At 46.9% G+C, this 22,144-nt stretch overlaps 1 protein-coding gene and 1 pseudogene across 1 annotated transcript; one reads left to right on the top strand and one right to left on the bottom strand.

Annotated features, from left to right (window-relative positions):
* Positions 1-1,019: 1,019 nt before the first annotated feature.
* LOC141510102 (E3 SUMO-protein ligase ZNF451-like) lies at positions 1,020-17,081 on the top strand (annotated as a pseudogene).
* Positions 17,078-18,985, bottom strand: LOC141510094 (BOLA class I histocompatibility antigen, alpha chain BL3-7-like). The gene is made up of 5 exons (XM_074220099.1): positions 18,922-18,985; positions 18,386-18,664; positions 17,910-18,185; positions 17,443-17,718; positions 17,078-17,295 (listed from the first exon to the last, which is right to left on the bottom strand). Exons 1-5 carry the CDS (start codon positions 18,983-18,985, stop codon positions 17,078-17,080), a joined length of 1,113 nt encoding a protein of 370 aa, XP_074076200.1.
* Between the last annotated feature and the right edge of the window lie 3,159 nt (positions 18,986-22,144).

The raw sequence follows: 22,144 nt of genomic DNA, 5'->3' as shown, positions 1-22,144 counted from the left end.
TCGGGGTCCACCAGGACCACCGGCTCCATCCACGCCGCCCGCGGCTCCATCCTCGGCCTCGGGGCATCGCTGTCGAAGCGCACCAACTCCTCATGGTCCACGTAGCCCACGGCCACGAACCGGGGCTCCTCGAGCTCGGGCCGGGTCCAGGCGGCGTGGAAATACCTCAGGGAGTGAGAACCTGGACGTGGGGAGCCGGGGCCGGGGTCAGCGCGGGGACCGCGTAGCCCCGACCCCCGCGGCCCCGCGTCTGCGGCCTAGCCCCGGGGGTGAGCCCTGTGTGACCCCGCACCCCGAAGCCCCGCTGCTTCCGACCACTTTGACATCCCAAGTGTCTCATGACAGTAACCTAGACGTGAGAACGTGCCCCACTCTCTCCCCGGCCCCACCCCGTGTCCTGCTCCCGGGGCTCACCCTGCTCACCCTCGGCCCCACCCAGTGTCCTCACCTGCCCCACCCTGAGGTCCCCCCGCCCCTCCCCCACTTCTAGAAGCCCCCCGTTCTCTCTCCTCTGCCTTGGAGGGCCAGGGCTCCCAGGCAGCTCTGCTCCTCCTGGGTGCCCCCACAACTGTCTCCCCCATCCTCCCTGCCGGCTCCTCTGCCTCAGTTCCCCCTGAACCCCCACCCACCCACATATCCACTCCCCAGACTAAGGCTCCGACCCCAAGACTCCCCCCGGCCAAAACCCTGCTGGGGGCGGGCAGGCTCCTTCCGGGGTTCTCCTTCTGCATCCCCGGAGACCGCGGGGCCGGTCCCTGGAAACCCGCCCTGGGCCGGGGCTGGAAGAGCTTTCGGGGCAGCCCCCCCCTCAGATCTCCCCCGTCCAGCTCCAGGCGCCCCTTGAATCCTGCCCCCTCCTCCCCTGCCCGGGTCTCCGGCAGCGCCAGGGCCCCCACCAGAGAGAGGCCGAGCAGGGGCTGCTCCATGGGCCACCTGGTAGAGAAGTCCTGGAACAGCGAAGTCCCTTCACACAGGCTCATCACCCTTCACTTCTGATTGGCTCTGCTGACCAATAGAAAATGGAAGTCCCAAACGTCACCGGTAACCGGACAGATAGGCCCTGCCGAGGCTTAGGGACCAGAACTGACACTGACACTGGGACCCTGTGTTGGTCCTGGAGCAGCCTCGGACCCGGGGCAGCCCCGGAGCCTCCCTCACTGCTCCAGGAACACCCCGATCCGGGGCCCCAGTCTGAACCACAGCAAAGGAAGGTCCCAGTCTCCCCGCTTCTCCGCCGCCTCCAAACTCCAGCCCCCCTCCTCGACCCTGCCCCCTTAGAAGTTAGGGAGAAAATCCCCCCATTTCCCCCCAAATTGGAGGGTGTTTGAGGACTGAAGAAATCTGCAGACTGATGGGGGGGGCTGCCACCTCCATTTTAGTGACCTCCATCCCCGTTGGGATTCAGGCCAGTCTTGTAGCCTCCGGGCCTCGGAGATAACCGGGCTGGGCACCTCAGAAGAAAGAGGACATCAGAGTCAAGGAAATGGGACTTGGCATGAGAGCAGAAGCCTATGTCTCACCACTAAAGGGGCAGGTATGTGTTCACAGAGTCCAGGACTGCAGGCAACAAGACCTGAGTTCAAATCCAGCCTCAGAATTTACTAGCTCTGTGATGGTGAGTAACTCACTGCTTCTTTGTCTCAATTTACTCATTTAAAAAAATGAACCGGAGAAGGAAATGGTAAACCTCTTCAATTTCTTTGTAAAAAAAATAAATGAAACCCAAATGGATCACAGAGAGTCAGATACAACTGAATAACAACAAAAGGAAAGAGCTTAATTATGAAAGTGGAGAGGAGGACTATGTCAGCCTAAGATCGGATCTGAACTCCCAGAAATCTGAAGGTCTGAATTCCTTTTTTTTTTCAGCAACAAAAACCAGGGTCCATTTGTGTGAATATTCCCTCTTTCTTGTCTCATCCCCAAATAAGAAATAATTAAACTTCAATTTTATGGAGAGACTCCAAGAAATCATCTCCTTTATGTTATAGATTAGGAACCTGGATACCAGCGATCTGAAGAGCTTTGTCCAAGGTAATAAAGACAGAAAGCAGCAAAATGGGGAAACTGAATCTCCATCCTAGCATTCCAGGTTTCATCTCCTTTCCACTACCCCCTACTAGTCTAGAGACAGTCCTGAAGTCTCCTCTGGGGAAGGATGCCCTTTAACCCTTCAAATCTTGAAGTCAACATTCTGTGGAAAAGCAGGGAAAGACTTGAATAATTCAATTTCTTATTATCTTCTGCTCTCAGACTATTCAGATCAAGTCCTGTCTTAGCTTTCTTTGGATCCCAACAGAGCTTAAAAAAATCCTCCTTAAAAACACCAATGCTTGTTATTTTGCACTGTGCTTCCCTTCTCCATCCAGGTACAGCCTTTTTTCTAGGGAAAATGTAGAAGGATCCTCACATTTTCACATCTTGCAGTGACATCTCAGCTCCAATGCATCTCTTCAGCCCTTCCCTCCCTCAGTTGCTAACACTGTCCTTCCTTGGATTCTACCTTGTTCTCTTCCCCACCCCCAGATTCCTCTAAGCTGTAGTTCCAAAATGCTCTGCCTTGGTCACTTCACAGCTGGAGAGCTCTTTTCAGCTGAGTCACTACATTTTAGAAAAGGTTTAGACAAAGTGTCCAAAAGATAAGGACCCAAATGGTGAGGGGGACCAGAGAACTTTCTATAGAAGATTGATGAAAGGAACTGGGGATATTTTCCTAGGAGAAAAGAGAGATCGAGGGGGGGAAGATAATTGTGTTCAAGTATTTGAAGGATTGTTTGGAAGCAGACTTAACAGTCTGAAGCTTTCTCCATTTCACAATAATATTGTTCTGGTTCCTCCTTTCTCCTGCTAGGGTACCCCTTAGCAAATCGCTCTGCTTGGTATTAACTGTACCACTTTGTATTTCCAACTCATTGTTCTACATTAGTTTCTAAGCTGAGTTGTTTCTCACTTCCAGAGATATCACAGTTGTTCCTAGCATTGGATTCTGCCCTTTTCAAGGAATTCATCACAGAATCAGAATTGAAAATCACCTAGTCATCTAAATTTAATTGAACTTACCCCACGCCCATAACTTTTACTGATTCTTTCCTTTTTATTTATTCTATTTCTCTCATAAAATCCTTCAGTTGTATTTTATTGTGCCATGGGAAATAACCAGATTTTGTTGCTTCTGTTTTCCCACTCCATTCCTTCTCATTTTTCTGAGTACCTCCACTCTTCATCTTCCTCTTCTCCTACCAAGTTTGGACTTTCCCAACAGCTGCTCCTTCAGACTTGGGCCTGCAAGCCTTGCCTCCCAGCTCCTTTGAATCCATAATAATGGTTTCCCACTGTGATGGACCTCTTCTTTGAGTCTTCTCTCATGAGTTTTTCTGACATTTTTGATTCTTTCATTTTAATTACTGTTTTGATGATAATTTTGTGACTTCTCATCAAGTCATATTCTTGGGAGCCTACTTATTAAAATTCTTCAAATTGACAGTGATTCCAAAGGAACTGAAAAGATCTGGCTCTCTTACCACCCCATGCCAAATAAATAAAGACAATGAAGAAGACAAAAAGAAGTTATTAGCAACCCATCAGCCTGTTGTCCCATCTTTGTCAAATCATTGTGAGAATGGTCTCTGCATACCTAGAGGACAGATTCTATTAAAAATTGAGAAAGAACAAGACTTTGTATTAATAGTGTCAAAGCACATATCCTAGGTCAGGTAACTGACTGAAAAAGTAAAACACATGAGATCCCATGATTATCTACTGCTAATCATGTTTTGAAAAGTATTTGACTCAGCAGAACTAAATGCACACTTAAAAACTCTCATGAAATTGGTTATCTCCTACCATGTATTGAAAAGAAAGAAAATTCGTTGGCAGATACAATGAAGACATTGTCTGAGAAGTGCAGAACACTGCCAGGAAATGAAATATAAAACAGAAACATATGTTCACCTATTGTCATCTGGGGTGGATGGAGATGAAGATTTAATGATCATTTTATCTATTCTTTTAAAGAGAAGGAAATGGCCTCTCAGTCCAAAAGGTCATGGTACATAAGAATGCCAGGATCAGACCCCAGAACATTGGGTTTCAAATGTTATTCAGGTTCTATTTACCCATCTGCCAGTAGCATGGAGTCCATTATGACTTGAATCCAAACAAAAGAATAACCTTCTCTAGATGGCAGGATTCTCTTATGCCTCCTGTTCCCATGTGACATCACAGAGATTAGATCAACACTACAGAGACTCTGAAAGGAAATCTATGGCCTCACCAAGGAGATTGCTCTGCTCAGTTGTTTAATGAAAAGGCAAAGTAGAACCCCCCCCCCCAGTATTACCTGGTCTCAGTCAGGCACCTTGTAGGGTAGGTTGTTCAGCCAGCCTGTCTGTTAGTCTCTTGGACAGGGATATCAAATGGTCAATGAGTTGAATCAGAGCAAAATAGGAAGAGAAGGGGAGACTGTTTCATTTAAGAACTTGTGAGTTGTTTCAGTAATTACTAATTGCTCATCACATTCATGTGTATATCTATCCATAACACACATGCCTAGGAGTTGTAGAAAACCACTATTGAATGGGAGGAAAAATACAAAAATTACAATTAACATAGAAGAAAAAAATCTTAATTTATCTAAATTGTCTGTGATGGGTTGCCAACAACTTTCCTAAGAGAAGTGACATGAAATCCAGTTTAGGGATATATATATATATTCATGCATAATATATACATATATGTATATCTTTGGAGAGAGAGAGAGAGAGAGAATCCAGAAGGAATATGGCCAGTCACATAGTGAGAATGAGAAACAACAGATAGATGGAGATGATGTCAAGTTGTTAAGAGAACCAGAGGGAGGTCTATGGTAGATTTATTGAAAGACAGAGAAACATCAAAGAAGAAACCGTCCTTTTTACCATTGCCTCAATAATAGTGGCCTGATTTACATGGACCTTGAGGTCCTCACCTCTAAAAATAAAAAAGGTATAGTTAAATAATGTCTCCCCTTTCCTTCAAGAAACCTCTCTTATCCCTAAAATGTGGGTTCTAGTTTGGGAAGAGAGAAATTCCATGACTTGCCTACTTCTTTATCAAAACTAGATGGTGCTAGTTCATTCCTGCAACCAAAGCGCTGGTGGGGGACAACCATTTTTGGTACAGGGACACAAGGCAGATTGCCCCTTCTGACAAGTGGGGAGCAAGCAGGAGCAGTTGTAAGGAAAGAGATCCCCAAAGACCCTTCCAGATCTAGCTCAGATCTCGTTATCTGCCAAAGACCTCTCCTAGTATCCTACCCACCCACCCATCTCTCTGAGATGGCCTGGTCTTGTTTATGTCTTCAATGCACGTTGTGGTTCCCATATTGACTCTTCCATCAGTTTGGCAGCTGCTTAATGGCAGGAGCTGGTTTGGCCTTGCTTTGTTACCTCTATTACATAGCATAGGGCCTGGAGCATATTAGGTGCTGGGTATTGGCTTACTGACAAACGGCCTGGATTGACAGTTCAAGCATAGGCTAGAAATCAAGTCCTGATTGTATCATCTGGGCAAATCATTGACAAGTTCTTTGCTTTAGTTTCTTCATTTGTAACATAAGAGAGTTGTGCTGGGGGCGGGGTTCACTGAGGTCCCTTCCACGTTCTAATCTCATAGTTGTGATACACACACAGGGGCAGGGAGGGTTGGCACCGGATTGGAGTCTGAGTTGGGGACTGAGGAGGCAGTGGGAATAGCTACTCAGGCTGCTATGCCTTACATAGCCACAAGGGGGGGAGCTAGGCTACAATTATAGACTCCCATCCACTCTAATCCTGAGAGAATGCCCTTGGTCACTCTAGTCCCTTTTCCTGCCCCGTCTCTATCACTCCCTCCATTTTCCTCCAGTGTTAAACTCTGAAAATTTTCACCCTTTCCTGCTACTTTGTAGCTCAGCAGCTCATTGCCCTCATCTCACATGCTTCTCAGATCTCTCTTTCATCCTTAATTTGATCCCAAAGAACAACTAACAGATTTGATGCATTTTTGCTAGAATGAAAGAAAAAGATGATAAGCATCTGATCAGCGGTCCGGATGGCCAGCAGCCCCTCTGGGCATCGTTTTCTTCTCCATCCAGCCTCTCTGCTGCCCCTGGTTTTTTACAGATCCATGGGAAGACTTTGGGGGAGGGGTATCCTTCTGCCAAGGTTCAAGCCTTCAGGTCAACTTTCAAATTCTCCTGGGGAAAGGAGCAAGCCCCTCAGCAACATCATCTTCTATTCCCTAGCTTTTCAAATCACTGTGTGAACCTCCTTGGAGCCCTTTGGTGATTCTCTTGTCTTGCTGTCTCTCTATTACCTATTTCCCTGGAGACTCCCCCTCCAGTCCTACCCCATGGGGGCAGGTGGCTGCTGGGACTGAAAAGGGAGAAAGCCTGAGAGGCAGCAGGACAAGCCTCAATCCAAGCTGAAACACTCAGAATGCCTTTAAGAAAGTGACCACAGGATGACAAAAGGAATCTGTTCAACCTCTGTGAAACCCTTTTTTTTTTTTTGGTTTTTGCAAGGCAAATGGGGTTAAGTGGCTTGCCCAAGGCCACACAGCTAGGTAATTATGAAGTGACTGAGACCAGATTTGAACCCAGGTACTCCTGACTCCAGAGCCGGTGCTTTATCCACTGCACCACCTAGCTGCCCCTATGTGAATGCCTTTTTTCTAAGTTCTGAGGGGTTTTTTGTATTTCATTTTTTCCAGCGACGTGTTGTGTTATTTTCTGACAATCATTTTTAGTGAGAGTTTGAGTTCCACACTTTTCTCTCTCTCCCCTTCTTCCCCACCCAATCAGTCTGATATAGGTTGTACATACACAAACGATCATGTCAAGCAGAACTCCATATTAGTCATGTTGGGAAGGAAGAATCAGAGCCAAAGGGAGAATCACAAATTCTCGAACCTGGGGCATGAGGAGTATGAGTGTGTATCTGTCTATGAGTGTCTGTGTGTGTGTGTGTGTGTGTGTGTGTGTGTGTGTGTGTGTGTGTGTGTATGTCTGTGGGTGTATCTGTGTATGTGAGGCTTGTGTCTCTGTGTGTTCATGTACTGTCTCCCCTACTAGATGGTGGCCTCCTCAAAGGCAGGACCTCCCTTCACACCCCATATGGACTCTGGGACCACACTCAGAGATGAGGATGAAGAGTGAGAGTGGGCCAGGCCAGGCAGTTCCCCACAAGCTCCCATCATTTTATCAGAGTCATTACTGCTTAGGAAGGGACCGAGACTTGGACTAATTGACAAACTCTGTCCATACCTGGGTTGCTCTACATGCTCTACATGAAAGGGAACTGTTGCTCTACAGTGTGAGCTCCCCTATAATGGTGGTAGTTCTGGCAGTCTAGACACACTGGTTCTATCTGAAATCTCCACTCCACTAGGATCAATTTGAAACTATTAAAAATGGAGTTAATCAAATTCTTTTTGAAGCCAAGTTCCTAGACCTGGCTACAAGCTCCTGAGCTGGGGGATGTGGGCCCGCACCTCTCCTGCCTGGGTCTCTGAAAAGGCTGCAGCAGGAGGCCTGAGGGGCAGGGCAGGGGCGGGTCTCTGGGCCTCTACCTCATGAGAGACCTCAGAAAAGTCTTCTCTCCATTTCCTCCCGACTACACTGCTACTGGACTTCTCTAGACTCTCTATCTGGCCTCCTCCCCCCAGGAATCTTCTCACTGGGTAAGCATATGTTCCTCTAAGGCTGCCTCAGTCCCAGTGTTCTCAGGACCTTCTGTCCTTGCGAGTGGACCCTCTGGCTGGAGAGCAGGGTCATCCACTCCAGGGGCTGTTATCCCCGTTGACCACCAGCTCCCACACTTTTAGGGTTTTTTGCAAGGCAATGGGGTCAAGTGACTTACCCAAGGTCACACAGCTAAGTAATTATTAAGTGTCTGAGGCCCGATTTGAACTCAGGTCCTCCTGACTCCAGGTCAAGTGCTCTATCCACTGTGCCACATAGCTGCCCCCCCCAGCTCCCATGCTTTTGAACCACTCCATCCTGCACCTCACTGGGCACCTTCCCCTCTACCCCTTTCCTTCCATACACACCCCTTTTGCATTCAGCTTCCTGTTGTATGTTATCTTCTTCCATTAGACTGTAAACCATTAGAAGGGAGGAATTCTATGGCTTTATTTGCATTTATGTGACCACCTTTCAATAGAGTCCCTGCCACAAAGCAGGTGCTTAAGAAATGTCTCAGGCCTCATGGCCTGGAATCAGTCCCCAGGCTTTAAGGGACATAGAAGGCAATAACCTGTGATGATGCCTCTCCTTCCTAGGAACCCCCCTTCCTACACACAAGGAAAGATCCCTTGGAAGATGTGCTCCCCATCACACTTCAGCTGCTCCACAGGAGAGATTCCTAGCCCTGTGCTGCTTCCTGAACAGGGTCAGGCCTCAGGAGGAAGTGATCGAGAAGCATTTTAGTAGTCTAGCCTACCTACGACAAGTGTGGTCAAGGAAATGCCTATTTGGTTCCCTTTCATGTAGAATGCACTAGGGTTCCAAAATAAACAGAAAAATTGTTCCCCAAAAAGTATTAGTTCAGGCAAGAAAGCTTAGAGTATTGACCTGGTTTATCAGTTGCTTTGGTTGTTTTTCTGGAAAGCAGGAAATGTTCATGAGGAGGCTGAACTTTCTGTTCTTAGGAGATGATGTGTTACAGCAAGTAGGCCAACATCACTGGATCCCAGGCGGCATGGTGAGGGTGGGGGGAAGGGAAAAGAAAGGAGAATGGTGGCTGAGGATGAGTTATGAAGGATTCAAAGACAGGTGTTTTTCTATTGATTTTGGAGGCGACAGGGAGCCAGTAGAACTGATGGAATGGAGAAGTGACCTGCTCAAAGCTGACTGAAGAGATAGTGAGGGGAGGAGGGACTAGAGTGAGGACATGCAGAAAGGAATTATAGAGGAAAGAGATTATTATGGCTCATGTGACTGAATATCATCACAGACATAATTATTTTTACAAGCAAGATGCTGGAGAAGAAGAGGAACCTTTGCCATCCTCCTCTAAGTCATTGATGAGCAGCCCTGTTAACAGGAGTGGTCTTTCAACTATTCAGTCCCCTCCAAAAAGTCCTCCATGAGGGAAATGGCAGTGCCAAATTTGTGAAGATATGTTTGACTCCCAGGAAAGTGTTAAATATCACAGTATGTGTTTAACAAGTCATCAGTTTCATAGGCACAGCTGTGACCATTGCAAAAAGTCCTTTCACAAGATAGAGACATTATACCAACACTGTCAAGACCAACATGACAATGACATAAAAATTAAATATTTCTGCAGGCTCTGTGATCTGACTTTTGATGTAGAGGAAGCATTTTTGAATCATTATAAAGATGCCCACAGCACAGATTATGTGTTTGTATCAGAAAAGCCTGAAACATCAATTAAAAATGAGGATGATTGGGGGTGGCTAGGTGGCATAGTGGATAAAGCACCAGCCTTGGAGTCAGGAGTACCTGGGTTCAAATCCGGTCTCAGACACTTAATGATTACCTAGCTGTGTGGCCTTGGGCAAGCCACTTAACCCCATTTGCCTTGCAAAAAACTAAAAAAAAAAAAATGAGGATGATTTCTCAGTATTGAAGAAAAGTAACTTGTTAACATGTGGCTGCTGGGAGAGTTACATCTGCAAAACAAACAAGAAGGAAGATCACAGTAGATGTCTACCGATCTTGCTTGACAAGGATGAAGGAGATGTTGAGCTACCAGATTTGGATTACTTGAGAACCATGACTCATATAGTCTTTGTGGGTTCTGATAACAGGTCAAACTTTTTTGGTCATCTGCCAGGATTCCTTAATCAGGGAACCTTTGTCTGGGGATTTCAAGGAGGAAATACCAATTGGAAGCCTCCAGTAAATTGCAAGAACTTTAATTACCTCAATAGGATTGGATGCTTCTTCCTTCATCCACACTGCAGTAAGAGAAAAGATACTGCTGACTTTGCCATCTGTATGCATGCTGGCCGATTAGATGAACAACTACCTAAGCAAATTCCTTTTACCATTCTCTCAGGAGATCAAGGTTTTCTGGAGCTACAGAATCAGTTTAAGAAGACCCAGAGGCTGATAACCGCTGAGGGCGGAGCCAAGATGGCGACAAGAAGGGATCCAGTTGTAGGCGCTCTCTGATAAAAGCTCATAAACTAAGGACTCTAACTAAACTTTTGAGAGACAGAACCCACAAAGGGACCCAGAGAAGCAGTTCTCCTACTCAAGGTAACCTGGAAAAGAGCAGAAAGGCTCTGCTCCCCGGGATTAGTGAGGCGGCCTGCCAGAGGGGTGGCCCGCCAGAGCCAAAGAACTTCAGCCTCCCGGAGGCAGCCCCAGGGAGCTGGGAGTTTCAGCTCACAGCAGTGGGGGAGTCTCCTAAGCTGCACCCCGAGGAGCACCAGGCACAAAGTGGGGGAACAGCGGGGGGACCTCTGCCAGAGCGAGCACATGGAGCCCAGCCCTCCGGCACACAGGGAGCAGCTTGGTCTTTCCCTAGCCCTGATCCAGGAAACAGAAGCAGGTGGAGCCAGTAAGCAGGAGCCCCCAGGGCATGAGCCCATTGAGCTGAGGGAGGGGAGTGAAGAGAGAAACTGCAGAGCTCTGTCCTCTGCCTCTGGAACAGGACTCTGGGGTTCTGACCACATTCAGATCCTGATCACAGTCTAGGCCCCCCATAGAACAGCAGGGCCCCCCCACCTCAGCCCCGTGGCAGAGGGGGGTGCTTATGGTCATTCACAGACCAGGAGGGAGGACAGAGCCTCACACACTGAGACCCTTGTGGGAGTGCCCCGAAAGCTCAGGAAACACCCCAAACCAGGCCCAGGCTGGGAAAATGAGCAAGCAGAGAAACAAAAAGAATACTATTGAGAAATATTTTGCAAATGAGCCCAAGAAGGACCAAAATACTCAGTCTGAAGATGAGGAAGCACAAGCTCCTGCATCTAAAGACTCCAAGAAAAACAGAAATTGGGCTCAGGCTATGACAGAGATTAAAAAAGATTTTGAAAATCAAATGAGGGAGTTGGAAGAAAAACTGGGAAAAGAAAGGAGAGAGATGCAGGAAAAACATGAAAATGAAGTCAGCAGCTTAGTCAAGGAAATCCAAAAAAATGCTGAAGAAAATAGCATGCTAAAAACCAGCTTAGGTCAAATGGATAAAACAGTGCAAAAAGTTATTGAGGAGAAGAATGCTTTAAAAAGCAAAATTGGCCAGATGGAAAAAGAGATAAGAAAACTCTCTGAGGAGAACAAATCCTTCAGACAAAGAATAGAATTCAGGGAGATTGATGAATTTAACAGAAATTAGGAATCAATACTTTAAAACCAAAAAAATGAAAAATTAGAAGAAAATGTGAAATATCTCATTGAAAAAACAACTGATATGGAAAACAGACTTAAGAAAGATAATTTAAAAATTATTGGAATACCTGAAAGTCATGATCAGGAAAAGAGCCTTGACATCATTTTCAAAGAATTACTACAGGAAAATTGTCCTGATATTCTAGAAGCAGAGGGCAAAATAGAAATGGAGAGAATCCACCGATCCCCCCGAGAAAGAGATTCGCCAAAAAACCAACCCCTAGGAATATTATAGCCAAGTTCAAGAACTCCCAAGTCAAAGAAAAAATATTACAAGCAGCCAGAAGGACACAGTTCAAATATCATGGAGCTGTAGTCAGGATCACACAGGACTTAGCAGCAACTACAATGGAAGCTTGTAGGGCTTGGAATAGAATATACTGGAAGGCAAAAGAGCTTAGAATGCAGCCAAGAATGAACTACCCAGCAAGGCTGAATGTCCTCTTCCAGGGAAAAAGATGGATTTTCAATGAACCAGGTGAATTTCAAATGTTCCTTTTGGAATGGCCAGAGCTGAACAGAAGGTTTAATCTTCAGATACAGAACTCAGGTGAAGCATGGAGATTGGAGGGGAGGGGGGAAATATGAGGGACTTAATGAGGATGAACTGCATGTATTCCTGCATAGAAAAATGACACTGATAGTACTCATATGAACCTTCTCAGTTAACAGAGCAGGTAGAGAGAGCTTTTATAGTTAAAGCACAGGAGAAAGGTGAATTCGAAGATAAAATAGGGTGTAAAAATGGAGTCAATAGAAAAAAAGGGAAATGGAATGGGAGAAAGAAAAAGGAGAGGGGGAATAGTCCAAGATATTTCACATAAGATTTTTTTTATTACAATGAGCTATTGCAATGATATGGAAGGGGGGAGGCAAGGGGGAATGAGGGAACCTTTGCTCTCATCAGAGATGGCTAGGAGAGGAAACAGCAAATATACTCGATGGGGTATAGACATCTGGAGTAAGAAGGAGAGGGGAGCAGGGGGAAGGGGTGGGGATGTGAATAAAGGAGGAGAGGATGGACCATGGGGGGGAGAGTGGTCACATATAACACATTTTCTTTTTTACTTCTTGCAAGGGGCTGGGATTGGAAGGCCTGCCCAGGATCATGGGGCCAGGTGGATTCTGGACCTAAGGGGTGGTATGGGGGCTCAGGGCTTCTTGGCCCCAGGACCAGGGATCTGTCTGCTGTGCCACTCAGTGACCCTACAGCAGAGTCAGAGTGAAAGGAGAGAGAAAATATAGTACATGGTAGTGGAGACATAAGAAAGGAGGGAGTTGCGATCAGCAATGACAATGTTGGAAAATTACGGAAGTAACTTTTGTGATGGACTTACCATAAAGAATGCGATCCACCCGTGACAGAGTTGTTGTTGGAACAAAGACTGAAGCACATTTTTTATTACTATTATTTGGGGGGAGGGTGCAGGGCAAATGGGGCTGGGTGGCCTGCCTGAGGCCACATAGCAGGGTGATCTTTGGGTATCTGAGGCCGGATTTGGACCCGGGTGCTCCTGGCTCAAGGGCCAATGCTCTGTCTGCCACCCAGCCACCCCTACTATGATTACTATTTTATTTTATTTTGGGTCTTTTTTTTTCTTCTTTTTTGTTTTTTGTAGGGCAGTGGGGTTCAGGTGGCTTGCATGTCACACAGCTGGGTGATTGTTGGGTCTACGGGGCTGGATGTGGGCTCAGGTGCTCGTGGCTCCAGGGCTGGTGCTTCATCCATTGCACCACCTGGCCATACCTGCAATTATTACCATTATTACCCAAAGATCACCCTGCTATGCAGCCCCAGGCAGGCAACCCAGCCCCATTTGCCCTTCACCCTCCCCCAAATAATAATAATAATAATAATAAATGTGCTTCAGTCTTTGTTCCAACACCAACAACTCTGTCATGGGTGGATCACATTCTTTATGGTAAGTCCATCACAAAAGTTACTTCCATAATTTTCCAACATTGCCATTGCTTATCTCAACTCCCTCCTTTCTTATGTCTCCACTACCATGTACTATATTTTCTCTCTCCTTTCACTCTGACTCTGCTGTAGGGTCGCTGAGTGGCACAGCAGACAGATCCCTGGTCCTGGGGCCAAGAGGCCCTGAGCCCCCATACCACCCCTTAGGCCCAGAATCCACCTGGCCCTATGGTCCTGGACAGGCCTTCCAATCCCAGGCCCTTGCAAGAAGTAAAAAAGAAAATGTGTTATATGTGACCACTCTCCCCCCCATGGTCCATCCTCTCCTCCTTTATTCACATCCCTACCCCTTCCCTCTGCTCCCCCCTCCTTCTTACTCCAAATGTCTATACCCCATTGAGTATATTTGCTGTTTCCTCTCCTAGCCACCTCTGATGAGAGCAAAGGTTCCCTCATTGCCCCTTGCCTCTCCCCTTACTTATCATTGCAATACCTCATTCTAATAAAGAAAAATCTTATTATATAAAATATCTTGGCCTATTACCCCTCTCCTATTTCTTTCTCCCATCACATTTCCCTTTTTTTCTATTGACTCCATTTTTACACCCTATTTTATCTTGGAATTCAGCTTTCTCCTGTGCTTCAACTATCAAAGCTCCCTCTACCTGCTTTATTAGCTGAGAAGGTTCATATGAGTACTATCAGTGTCATTTTTCTATGCAGGAATACATACAGTTCATCACCATTAAGTCCCTCATATTTTCTCCTTCTCCTCCAATCTCTATGCTTCACCCGAGTCCTGTATTTGAAGATCAAACCTTCTGTTCAGCTCTGGCCATTCCAAAAGGAACATTTGAAATTCACCTGGTTCATTGAAAGTCCATCTTTTTCCCTGGAAGAGGACATTCAGCCTTGCTGGGTAGTTCATTCTTGGCTGCATTCTAAGCTCTTTTGCCTTCCAGTATATTATATTCCAAGCCCTATGAGCTTCCATTGTAGTTGCTGCTAAGTCCTGTGTGATCCTGACTGCAGTTCCATGACATGTGAACTGTGTCCTTCTGGCTGCTTATAATATTTTCTCTTTGACTTGGGAGTTCTGGAACTTGGCTATAATATTCCTAGGGGTTGGCTTTTTGGGATCTCTTTCTCAGGGGGGTCGGTGGATTCTCTCCATTTCTATTCTGCCCTCTGCTTCTAGAATATCAGGGCAATTTTCCTGTAGTAATTCTTTGAAAATGATGTCAAGGCTCTTTTCCTGATCATGACTTTCAGGTATTCCAATAATTTTTAAATTGTCTTTTCTAAGTCTGTTTTCCATATCAGCTGTTTTTCAATGAGATGTTTCACATTTTCTTCTAATTTTTCATTTTTTTTTTTGGTTTTGAAGTAATGAATCCTGGTTTCTTGTAAATTCATCAATCTCCCTGAGTTCCATTCTTTGTCTGAAGCATTTGTTCTCCTCAGAGAGTTTTCTTATCTCTTTTTCCATCTGGCCAATTTTGCTTTTTAAAGCATTCTTCTCCTCAATAACTTTTTGCACTGTTTTATCCATTTGACCTAAGCTGGTTTTTAGCATGCTATTTTCTTCAGCATTTTTTTGGATTTCCTTGACTAAGCTGCTGACTTCATTTTCATGTTTTTCCTGCATCTCTCTCCTTTCTTTTCCCAGTTTTTCTTCTAACTCCCTCATTTGATTTTCAATGTCTTTCTTGAGCTCTGTCATAGCCTGAGCCCAATTTCTGTTTTTCTTGAAGTCTTCAGATACAGGAGCTTGTGCTTCCTCATCTTCAGACTGAGTATTTTGATCCTTCTTGGGCTCATTTGCAAATATTTCTCTATGGTGTTCCTCTTATTTCTCTGCTTGCTCATTTTCCCAGCCTGGGCCTGATTTTGGGGTGCTTCCTGAGCTTTTGCGACACTCCCACCAGGGTCTCAGTGTGTGAGGCTCTGTCCTCCCTCCTGGTCTGTGAATGACCATATGCGCCCCACTCTGCTACGGGGCTGAGGTGGTGGATGGGGCTGCTGTTCTATGGGGGGGCCTAGACTGTGATCAGGATCTGAATGTGGTCAGAACCTCAGAGTCCTGTTCCAGAGGCAGAGGAAAGAGCTCTGCAGTCTCTCTTCACTCCCCTCCCTCAGCTCAATGGGCTCATGCCCTGGGGGCTCCTGCTTACTGGCTCCGCCTGCTTCTGTTTCCAGATCTGGGCTGCCAAAAGACCATGCTGCTTGCTGTGTGCCCTGAGGGCTGGGCTCCAAGTGCTGGCTCTGGCAGAGGTCCCCGCACTGTTCCCCCACTTTGTGCTCGGTGCTCCCTGGGTTGTAGCTACAGAGACTCCCCCACTGCTATGAGCTGTGGCTACCAGTGCCCTGGGGCTGCCTCTGGGAGGCTGAAGTTCTTTTGCTCTGGGAGGGCCACCCCTCCGACTCCAGGGAGCAGAGCTTTTCTGCTCTTTTCCAGGTTACCTTGAGTAGGAGAACTGCCTCTCTGGGTCCCTTTGTAGGTTCTGTCTCTAGAAAGTTTAGTTAGAGTCCTTAGTTTTGAAGTGTTATCAGAGAGCACCTAAGACTCAATCCTTTCTTTTTGCCATCTTGGCTCCACCCCGAATCTTTAGTTCTATATGAGACAAAAAAACCATAATAGCAGATGTATATGAACAGATGCTTATGTATTTATTTGTTAGACTTGAAAGCTAATGTTGTTTATGTTCTATTCTTGTACTAATTTGGATTTATAAAATGTACAGAAGGAAGACAATAAATGTTTAATATAAATCTCAATCACCGTGTTCTAATATAGTTGCAATGCTCTTTTAAGTAGCCATATGAATGTAAATATATAAAGCAAGCCTTCTCTATGGTTTTCTATTCTCCTTATTAATCACTTTTTCCTTTTAATCATGGATCTTGTTTCGTCCTTTTGTTTTTTACTGACATAAATTACTCCCATCTATTTTCTTAAAGTCCATGTAGCATTGAGAGTGTGATCTCTTAGTATCTTTCTGATGTCTTTTTAAATGTTCTTATTAGTTGGAGAGATAATAAAATCATGTTACTTGCAAAAAATGGGGAGGATACTGTTATACACCAGCCCCTCCCTCATTTGGGGACCCCAGAGTCTCACCTTATGATGTGAGAGAGATATCTGACCCACAGTCACTGTCTGTAGACAAAGGAGAGAAATGATCTAGTCAGGGACCGGCTTTCCAGAACCAGGAGATGGTAAGGCAAGAGAACCCCAAGAAAGGCTCCTGAGGAGGATCCTCTCTTCTGCCTTCTCCCTTCCCATATCCCAGGATACCATGACCTGTCCTCTCCATGTCAACCCTTCACTTACTTGAAGTCTGACCATAGGTCCCTCCTTTTCCACCTGCAAAAGGAAAAATATTTCCAATGAGGAATCCACTAGAGGTGACTCAGATGCCAGAAATTTCCTGATTTGTCCTGGGGTTGTAACAAATGACAACTGCAACTACTCCCTCAGACCCACCCCCCATCCCCCCACCCCCATCCAACATCTTGATCCAAGAGGAAGAAAGAAAAGAGGGGGTAGAAATAGGCCCTTCCCAACACCCATGTGTTTCCAAGTCTGATCCACAACCCACACTGGAAGATCCCTGGGGTCCTTTGGCAGAAATCTCCATATTCATTTCTGATCTGAGGCTGAAGCAGTTCCCCCCTCCCCCTGCTGCCTCAGTCACCCAGTTAGACCTGCAGGGGGTCCCCCAGAGAAAGGTTTTCTATTCACAGATCTGTTCATCTAGAGTGTTAGGACCTATCTAACAGTCCGTAAAACAGGAAAAGAGAAGACTTGGGAACAGAAGGACAAACTCCCAAGCCAGGGGGCCATACTCTCCATGGTGCCTGCTCCTTGGTGACCCCCCTCCAGGCCTGCCCACTTGATTCTTCTTCCAGATCACAACTCCAACAACAGTGAGGAGGAAGATGGCCCCAGCAATGACCCCCAGGATGATCCAGGTGGATGAGGGTGGTGGCTCTAAAATGGAATAGGGAAGTAAAATTCCTGGGCCCTCTCTGGCCTGAGAGACATTAAGACCCCCCCCCCCCAGTAATTCCAAACATCCCTCTGGTCTTCTGGGGTTGAGGGGATGACCTTCTTCCCAGTCTCCCCCACTGTCCTTACCCCATTTCAAGATAAGGGGCTCAGCCAGTCCCTTGTGTTGAACTCTGCAGCTGTATCTCCCTTCCTGACCTGGGGTCACCCCCACAGCTGCCCACTTCTGGAAGGTTCCATCTCCCCCAGGCCTGGTCTCAATGAACTCTGTGTCCTGGAGTTGTTCCTCTCCATTCCTCAACCAAGTCAGAGAGATCTCCGTAGGGTAAAAGTCTTGAGTCCAACACCTTAGGGTCACCTCCCCATCCGGGGTAGTGTGGTGGGTCATTCGGGCAGAAGGTGGATCTGGGGGAAAGGTCAGAGGCATTACCAGGGGTTGCCAGCCAGAAGGGGTGAGAAGCAAGTCACCTAGGACGTGAAGAACAAGGACTCTCGGAGGGTCGGGAGCCTGGACTGAGGCAGCAGGGGAGGGAGAGAAGGGACGAAGGGGGACCTTGAGTGTGGAGCACACTACACTGGGGCGGGGCTGGCGGTACCTGTCCTGGTCAGCGTCTCCTTCCCCATCTCCAGGTACTTGCGCACCCAATGAACACAAGTCTCCTCCAGATAAGTCTTATATCTCTCTGCTTCTCTCCTCGCCTCCCACTTGTGCTTGGTGTTCACAGCCTGGGGCACCGCCGCAATCCAGGTGGAGGTCTCCGTGTCCAGGGCGATGTAGTCGCGCCCGTCGTAGGCGAATTGAGAGAAGCTGCGCTGGAGGCGGCCGTCGGGGGAGACCTCGCAGCCGTGCAGGAACTGGAGAGTGTGGACGCCTGCCCGCCCCCAGCTGGGGTCAGCGCGACCAGACTTGTCCCCCAATCCCCCTCCCATAGCCCCACAGGAGTCGCTTCAGTCTCTGCCCACCCTCCTCCCCATGTCCCCCCAAGCTGTGGGTGACCCTGGGACCGCTCAGACTCGACCTCTCTTCTCTCTTCAGCCCCCAACTCCCCCCTCCCCCACCCAGTCCAAATACCTTCTTGGCTCTGGTTGTAGTAGCCCCGCAGGGTCTCCAGGCTGACTCGGAAAGTCCACACATTCCGCCACTCGACCCCCGTGTTCCGCTCCCAGTAGCCGGGGTCCACCTGTTCCATCCGCTCCATCCACGCCGCCCGCGGCTCCAGCCTCGGCCTCGGGGCATCGCTGTCGAAGCGCACCAACTCCTCATCGTCTACGAAACCCACGGTGATGAACCGGGGCTCCCCGAGCTCGGGCCGGGTCCAGGCGGCGTGCAAATACCTCAGGGAGTGAGAGCCTGAGGCGAGAGGACCCCGACCCAGCTTAGGGCGAGACCGAGGAGCCCCAGCCCGGGTGGCCCAGCTTTTGCGGACAAGCCCGGGAGTGATCCTTGTGCATCCCCTGGCCCTCCCCAGAGATTAAGGAACCGGCCCACGGGAAACCCGCCGTCAGTCAAGGCTGGAAGAGCTTTCGGAGGCAGCCCCCTGCCCCCACCCCACCTCCGGATGCTCGGTCCAGGCTCCAGGAGGCCCTTTAAGCCTGTCCTCTCCTCACCTGCCCGGGTCTCAGGTAATGCCAGGGCCCCCAACAGAAAGAGACAGAGCAGGGAACTGTCCATGGTTCTCACTGTCAGAGAAGCCCAAGGCCACGAAAGCCAGTTTACACTGGGGGTGGGGGGGGGGAGATCCTTAACTTCTGGTGGGCTGCATGACCGTGACCCCGCAGAATGGCTGCTGAGACTAAAAACTGAAACCGTCTGGCTTCAGAACCTTGATCTTTCTGTGTTAATCCTGGAGCAGCCTGGCATCCTGGGCGGGGCCTGGGTTCCCCTCCCTCCTCCAACACCCCAGGAACACCCAGATCTGGGCCTCCCAGCCTGAACCAGAGTAAAAGAAGGTCCCAGCCTTCCTGCCTCTCTGCTAATCTCCAACCTCCAGACCTCTTCACTGGGATCTCTTTAAGCCTTTAGGATTTAGAAAGAAAATTCCCCCTCTCCCGCCAAATAGAGGATGTTTGAGGTCTGAAGAAATCTACAGACTACTTTGTGGAGGAGGGGTGCTGCCACCTTCACGTTAATGCCTTGTATCTCAGTTGTGACTCAGGCAAGACTTGGAATCTTGCAGGCCTTGAAAGTCACCAAGATAGGATTCCAAGATTAAAGAGTAACTCAGAGTCCAGTACATGGAATTTGGAATCATAGTAGGGGCCTTTGTCTTAAAGGAGCAGGTATGGGGCAGGGTACTTAGAGTCCAGGGCCTAGATTTAAGAAGATCTGAGATCAAATGGCTAGGTGACTCTGGGCAAGTCACTTCTCCCACTTTGTCTCAATTTCTTCATCTAAAAATGAGCTAGAGAAAGAAATGGTAAACACTTCAATTTCTTTGCTAAGAAAACCCCAAATGGGATGATAAAGAGACAGACACAACTCAGTAACAACAAAAGGAAAGAACTTAATTATTCAAATGGAGAGGAAAATGATGATGATAATAATGAGTTTGGTTCTGAACTGACTGAAATTTAAAGGTGTGAATTTTCTTTTCAGAAACAGAGTTCTTGGGTATATGGTAGGATTTCCTCCTTTCTTGTCTCATCTCCCCAACTAGGAAGCCATTAAACTTTATACTTTATGGAGAGCATAAAGTCAACCCTGGAAGGATCTTAGAGTTCATCACCTTTATATGACAGATTAGGAAACTGGACACCAGTGATATTAAGAGATTTGTCCAAGGTCATACCGTGAGGAAGCAGAAAAATGGAGATTTGAACCCACATTCTGTCATTCAATCTTCTTTCCACATCACCATACTGGTTTAGAGACAGTCCTGAAATGAAGCTTCAACTGGTGAAGGACACCTCATCCCTTCAAGTCATGTTGAAGTCAACACTAATTGGGAAGGCAGTGAGACCTAAATAATTCAGTTTCTCAGCCCTATCTGCTCTTCAGACCAAATTCTGTCCCATTTTTCTTCTTCTGATCAATAGAGCTTAAAAAAAATCTCCTGAAAAAACCTGAAGCTTTGTCATTTTCCATGGAACTATCCTCCTCCATAACACAACTGGTATACCAATTTTCTAGGGAAAATGTAGACATGTTAGATTTTTTAGATTTTTCTAAAGTGACATCTCAGCTATGATGAGTCAGATCTGCCCTTCTCTCCCTCAGATACTGTCCTTCCTCAGGGTCTGTCTCAAAGCTGCAGTTCTGCAATAGCCTCCCTTGCTCAGACCACATCTAGAGTAATCTGTTCAACCTGGAGCACCACAATTTTAGAAAGGTTTGTAAGTGTCCAGAAGACAAGGACCCAAGTGGAGAGGGGCCCAGAGAACTTGCTATGGAAAAGTGGTGAAAGGAATTGAGGATGTTTCCCTAGGAGAAGGAAGATATTGAGGGAATGAGAAGGTTGACTTTAAGTATTTGAAGGATTGTTTGGAAATAGATGAGTCAAATCAGGCACAACTAAGAACTGAGTGAACTCTGCAGACAGGTTGATTTCACCTCCAGAAGAATTAGGTCTATGAAGAAGTGCGATGGTACCTCTGGAAACAATAGCTTCCCTGCCCTCCTTGAAAGTCCCCAAGGAGAGATTAAATGACCATATGGTTAAGATGGAGAGAAAAAGAGACAGAGAGACAGAAACAGAAAGAGATATTAGTTCTCATAATCTTTCACTTTCATCAACTTTGTATGTCTCTGAATATTCCTCCATTTTACAATCATGTTGTGCTCCTTTCCTCCTTACTTCTGCAAAGTTGCCCTTCAGTCAAATCACTCTGATTAGTATCCATCACAACTATGAACAGTATTGTACATCCATTTCATGATGGTATCCTTGCCTGGGTTCTGAATGGTGGCTGATGCTCTCCAGAGTTTCATCAACAATGAAATGAAATAAGGCTGTGTCCTTGCTCCCATGATGTTTCCAGTCATATTATCAAATGCCTTCACTGGGGATGAACATGGCCTCAAGGTCGGCTTCCACACTGATGGCAAATTCTTCAACTTGGAAAGGCTACAATTCAAGAAACAAAGTAGAGGGAGTATTGCTGCAGGATCTTCTGTTTGCAGATAATTGTGCCCTCAGTGCAGCCTCTGAAACTTAGATGCAATAATGTATGGATAGATTGTCCTGCTGCTTGGGCTCATTTTGATCTAACCATGAACACCAAGAGAACCCAAGTGTTCCATCAGCCAGCACCACACAAGTCATATGTGGAACCATAGATGACAGCAAATGCAGAAGTTTTGAGTACTGTGGACAAGTCCACTTTCCTTGGCAATGTTCTTTCCAAGAAGGTTCACATTGAGAATGAGGTTGACACTCACATTGCTAGAGCTAGTTCATTATTTGGGAAAGAAAGTGTGGGAGAAAAGAGGTATTAGTCTGACCAAACTGAAGGTTTACAGAACCGATGTGCTGACCTCATTGCTGTATGCCTGTGAAACTGGCCAGTCTACCAGGGCCTTGTCAGGAAATGGAATCACTTCCATTGAAATTGTCTTAGGGAGGTTATGAAGATCACCCGGCAGGAGAAGATACCAGATCCTGAGGGCTTTTCTCGAGTTAAACTACCCAGCATTCCAACATTACTATAGATTGACCTATGATGGGCTGGACGTGTTGTTAGAATGCCAGACTTACACTTGCCAAAAAATCTACTTTATGGAGAACTCATCCAGGGCAAGCACTCACAAGTGGGTCAGAAAAAAGTGATACTGAGACACCCTGAAGTTCTCACTGAAGAATTTTAGAATTGATTGTACAGCATGGGAGACAGT

Source organism: Macrotis lagotis, chromosome 1 (genome assembly GCF_037893015.1).
Source record: "Macrotis lagotis isolate mMagLag1 chromosome 1, bilby.v1.9.chrom.fasta, whole genome shotgun sequence".
Taxonomy (NCBI): domain Eukaryota; kingdom Metazoa; phylum Chordata; class Mammalia; order Peramelemorphia; family Peramelidae; genus Macrotis; species Macrotis lagotis.
Note: the sequence above shows the minus strand (reverse complement) of the source record. Positions and strands in the feature narration are given on the sequence as shown.

Excerpts from the sequence above, each read along its gene's own strand:
- LOC141510094 (XM_074220099.1), bottom strand. The coding sequence starts at position 18,985 with ATGGACAGTTCCCTGCTCTGTCTCTTTCTGTTGGGGGCCCTGGCATTA. Across the intron at positions 18,665-18,921 it reads ATTACCTGAGACCCGGGCAG|GCTCTCACTCCCTGAGGTAT; the intron begins GTGAGGAGAGGA and ends CTCTCGCCTCAG. Across the intron at positions 17,296-17,442 it reads GCCCCTTATCTTGAAATGGG|AGCCACCACCCTCATCCACC; the intron begins GTAAGGACAGTG and ends ATTCCATTTTAG.